This window comes from Agrilus planipennis, unplaced genomic scaffold (assembly GCF_000699045.2).
Source record: "Agrilus planipennis isolate EAB-ADULT unplaced genomic scaffold, Apla_2.0 scaffold61, whole genome shotgun sequence".
Lineage (NCBI taxonomy): Eukaryota > Metazoa > Arthropoda > Insecta > Coleoptera > Buprestidae > Agrilus > Agrilus planipennis.
Window position 1 is genome coordinate 653888 of NW_020438922.1, and position 5547 is coordinate 659434.

At 31.6% G+C, this 5547-nt stretch overlaps 1 protein-coding gene across 1 annotated transcript in view; it reads left to right on the forward strand.

Annotated features, from left to right (window-relative positions):
- Positions 1 to 2576: 2576 nt before the first annotated feature.
- Positions 2577 to 5547, forward strand: part of LOC108732738 — a 13194-nt gene continuing 10223 nt past the window's right edge. Inside the window, exon 1 of the mRNA XM_025973847.1 lies at positions 2577 to 2678. Coding sequence (XP_025829632.1) covers positions 2647 to 2678 — 32 coding nt within the window. The 5' untranslated portion in view covers positions 2577 to 2646. The remainder of the gene's footprint in view (positions 2679 to 5547) is intronic.

The following is a 5547-nucleotide window of genomic DNA, read 5'->3' on the forward strand; positions in this document are numbered from 1 at the left end:
CTCTTTTTTGAATACTTATCAGTTAGAATTTGTTAATAATATTTAGTTCTGCTTCTAAAAAAGACAGCTAGTGTTACTTCATACAATTTATAAAGTTCGTAATATAAATTTGTTATTATTAAAATTTGAATAATAATAATTAATATATGTATAAAGTAGTAATAAAGTGCAATGATTAATTATTATAAAATAGAATGTTTTAGATGTTTAAACCTTTGCTGTAAGATAATATAATCATTTTTCATTCATTTTTCGCGTGACGCAATTTTGCTTTTTTTTATAAATATAAAATATTTAAAATTTGCGATTGGCAAATAAACATTCAAGAAGAATATGCAATCAAAGTAGACAATGCTAGATGGATTAAAACCTTGTTCTATTGTATATTAGATGAATTTTCCGTGCTCTTGGTTTTTGGGGCAAAGGGCGTAGCTAGATAAGGACAAGGGGAGCACTACTCCCTCTGGAAAAGGCTCCGACTAGTTACGATATCGGCACAAAGTTTAGAAACATAGAAACGAAACAACTTTAAACCTATATAAACTTAAATCTATTAAAAATCTGCCCCCCTAGGAAAACTGTTGGTACGCCCATGGTCGCGAAATGCGTAAATTACTTTATAGCAAGTTCTTAAAGTGCAAGTAAAAAATGGATCTTGTGCAACATACCCGGAAGAGAAGTATTTAAAAATGATTTTAAAAAACTGCTTTAATTTTGTCACTACCACTTTCTTAAGTTGTAGTGTGAACATTAGTTTCTTTCATGGATTTTAGACTAAATCCGAATGATTGTTGTTTAAAATCCAGTTTGATATTCTATATACAGATGCATCGCTTAGATATGGAGCAGCTTTCAACACATTTGATTGTGACTCTTTTTTGAATACTTATCAGTTAGAATTTGTTAATAATATTTAGTTCTGCTTCTAAAAAAGACAGCTAGTGTTACTTCATACAATTTATAAAGTTCGTAATATAAATTTGTTATTATTAAAATTTGAATAATAATAATTAATATATGTATAAAGTAGTAATAAAGTGCAATGATTAATTATTATAAAATAGAATGTTTTAGATGTTTAAACCTTTGCTGTAAGATAATATAATCATTTTTCATTCATTTTTCGCGTGACGCAATTTTGCTTTTTTTTATAAATATAAAATATTTAAAATTTGCGATTGGCAAATAAACATTCAAGAAGAATATGCAATCAAAGTAGACAATGCTAGATGGATTAAAACCTTGTTCTATTGTATATTAGATGAATTTTCCGTGCTCTTGGTTTTTGGGGCAAAGGGCGTAGCTAGATAAGGACAAGGGGAGCACTACTCCCTCTGGAAAAGGCTCCGACTAGTTACGATATCGGCACAAAGTTTAGAAACATAGAAACGAAACAACTTTAAACCTATATAAACTTAAATCTATTAAAAATCTGCCCCCCTAGGAAAACTGTTGGTACGCCCATGGTCGCGAAATGCGTAAATTACTTTATAGCAAGTTCTTAAAGTGCAAGTAAAAAATGGATCTTGTGCAACATACCCGGAAGAGAAGTATTTAAAAATGATTTTAAAAAACTGCTTTAATTTTGTCACTACCACTTTCTTAAGTTGTAGTGTGAACATTAGTTTCTTTCATGGATTTTAGACTAAATCCGAATGATTGTTGTTTAAAAAATTCACAGGCTTCCCATCTTATTTTAATTTGTTCAAAAAAGTGATCTTTGTTGCTTCAATTTGTGTATCGTAAGTATTATGAGCATTATGATTTGTACCTATTACCGTTTGTGATTAGTGAATAAATTAACATTCCTTTTACTTGGAAATAATTAGATGTTGACGGTAACGAGACGAGAGTTTTAGACAAAAGACTTCGGAACTATGCTATTATTTAACATGTCTAAGGGATGAAACTGTCCATAAAAAAACATTTTTTTTCGGAAAGAAGAACCTTGTCGTAATTACCTAACCGAGTGAATCTCTGGGCCAGTCTCTGCTTAAAATTGGGACCAATTTCAATACCAGAAAGTTATTGTCCACAANTCCCTTAAAAAGAAAGTGGCCGCTTTTACTGTTTATCTGGAGCTTCATCCTTGATTGTATAGCAAGGCACATAACTAGAATCAATAGAATTACAGCCAAATCAAAGTTTTCTAAATGTACAATATGAATGTGATGCGGCCCATGTCCTGCGCGTCTGAAGGTTCATGTCAGTCTAAATTATCTATACGTTATATTAAAAACTATTAACGATAAGAATTAGTAAAATGTATGTATTCGAGACTTCGAACTTGTAAGTGCAAAAATTTTACATGCATTTATTTATATGGGTTACCATGGCGCGCGGTGTATGACCGATCGTCCCGCATTCTTTTTTATGAACGCTCTACTTCCAAATTACCACTAATAAGTATGCAACTGTAATGAAAATATTTAGCGTATAATATAGGCAGTGTCTAAAACTTTTGAACTATTTGGAATAGATATATAGTGCATTGACTTTTGAGTAATGGATTTATTTCTCTCCATTTTTTTAACTGTTTTTCTTATGCTTCTATGTATAATTTATTTTTTGGTGCCTTTTGAAGACAGCTTCATTGTTTTCTCTTTTCAGTATTTCCTGGCGATCCTGTTTGTCGCAGCTTTCTTGATGCAAAGTCTGATACTAAGTGAAGGAAAAGAGTAAGTTTCTACCTTAAAACGTATTTAAACAAATTGAAATTATATTGCAAATAATTAATCAAACTCTAATTGAATTAAATCAATAGAAATTATTAACAATTTTTATTAATTGTAAGTAATGTAGGTATGCTCGGGTCATTTTATAAATCTTGAAAGTCACATTTTATGATTTTAATTTCCTTTAGAATTTCCTGGAAGGATGCTATCTTTTGTTAAGAATTAGTGGTTTCAAGTTTATACTAACTCTCCTAAATTTACTGTTTGTTCACCACAGATTTGTAAAACTTTATTTATAAATTCTTTTATTGAAGATTCCTCAAAACTTTGATGAGCTCTGGTATCTTCAAAGTTTTAACGAGCTAGTCAGAATTTTACAATGGAAATAGGGGAAGTTTTCTTAACAAAGATTATTTATTAATATATTACATGGCTGTTTCTATGAGAGCTTGTCGCTGCGAAACATCTGACGTAAAATTACTCTTATTGGAAGTGTCGGTTATAAATAACACTTATGTCCTATAAATAAGTCAAAGTCATTATCGAATTAATATCGGTTCAATTTCCTTCAATATGCGAAAGAAAGTGAATTTATGGGTGTGAAAAGCGCATTATTAGCTGAGTTTTCTTTAGCGATAATTGGAATTGCTACATGATATTAATACTTATCAAAATCAATACGAATGAGAGATTGACTTTCACCGATAACGATTTACTGATTCTTTTCTAATTAAAAGTGAAAATCATCTTCAGTCAAACAATTTGCATACAACTGGTGACACTTAACGAGTAGGCGCCATTTTCTAAAACGGGAATTATTTATCAAACAACGATTCTATTTGTAATTAATAACATGAATACTTGTTTTATTAAACTTGTAATGTAGATAGGTGCATATTTTTGTATTTGCTATTACTTATATTGCTTCCAATAGCCTAATATTGCCATATACGAAAATATTTGTTAACTGATTAATTAAACAGTATATGTAAAACCTAATACAATAATATAAACTGGTCGTGACTTTCACCAATATTGAATTATTAATATCTCTAGAAAGCATTGCACCAGCCATATCATTTTCTTTTCCAATAGACTGTGTAATTTGACCTAATATGCACTTTTCTGAAATAAAAAGCCCCGATTGTTTAGGTACTCTATTAATAAACTTGTGTCAAGCACTACTGCATTTACGTGACAATTTTCACTCCATGTAGGTAGGTACAGGCCTGACGCTGGAAGCTGGCGGAAATTTTAAAATGGCGTGGATGCGCGGCGGAAAAAGTAGGCAGTTTTAGGTATAACGATTGCAGCCCTCTTTATTCAGTATTCCTATCAGGGGCGTAGATTAAATATTTAAAAATAGGGATCAGTGAGCAAGTAATAGACAGCCAACAGAAGAACTAATTGTTGATGTTGGTGATAGTGATAGAGATTCCCATGATGACAGTGAATGTTAAAACTAACTATAAAACAAAAGCAGTAGGTTTATTTTTTCTTTTTGGTAAGTTATGTTTCTACATTATTTCCTAGTACGCTACTGTCCTATCTTATTAATACTATAATTTACGCCTACTCAATGCCTATTTGCGTATCGGTTCCAAGTGACTTGCCCAAATAGGTCATAAATGGGCAAGTACCTGCGCGACCGCTCGCCAGCTTCCTTCGTCGGACCTGTACCTACTTGTTAGTACTATCATCAGATTTTAATAAACGTTAAGTTTCCTATCGCTCGAAGTATCCCAGCCTATTTACAACAGGCAATAATTATACAATACTAAATATTAACAAAGTATCTGTAGTGTAGAACAAAGATTCTGCCATCTTAATATGTTTCAACACAGGGTATAACAGAGCTTGTAAGGGGTGAAAGAACAGTATAAAGCAAGAAAATCAAATAAACGTAATTGGAAGTACAGGTAAATTCAATTCCACCCGCAACGCTGCACTCAATCAGCAGGCGATTACCACTATCAGCAGCATTTGCTTAGTATCTTTTTGCTCATGTAGTGTTTATTTGTCAGGTGTGAATCAGGGTGTTTATGTTAACAGTCAATCTCTTTCGTTCTTTTAAGGGTATTCAGTAGCACAACGAAAGTTTCTCAGGGGTACGCAGGGTAAGGGGAATCTGAAGAAGAAGGCGGAGATATGGTCGGAAGTATTCGCAACTAGTCGCTCTATTTCGCAAGTTTTATCAATCCCTTCATAAGTATACATGCGTACATCATTCTCCGTTTGCTTTCTGACAGAGAGTATGTTAATCGATATAAATAGCAATTTTCTTAAAAAAAAGTACTTTAGCGATAGCGATACCAGATAGGTATTGTTCAAATGAATAATTTTATAAACGAAATGACCATTTACAGCATACTATTTTCAGTGGTACTAGAAATATTACTTAAAAAATGAACAAAAATTAAACATTCGCTTCGTCATATCTTTTAAAATTGAATGAACAGTTTCAAATAGGTAAATTGTCATTATTGTAACAAACTTCACATTGGTAACGTTCCGTTCAACTCAAAATCATAGCTCTGCGACCTTTAGACAACAGTGTGTATCATTGGAAAATTAAAGCAGGGGACTGTGCTCGAAATTTGATGACAAAAGTTTTTATTCTTTTACACTAATACACTTCACTGTAACTATCAGAAAGTATGGCATTAACATGGAATCATTATTTATTTAAAATTGGAGGCGAATTTAATTTCTTAAATTACATGTTTATATACTTTGTTATATACTTTGTTAATTTTTCTGGGCTGGTGACCGACCAGGGGACTGTTTTTTACGATTTCGAATAATATTTTAATAAGTGACGGTATTTCTAATTTAATATTTTAGACTATGCACGAATTATTATTATTATAAA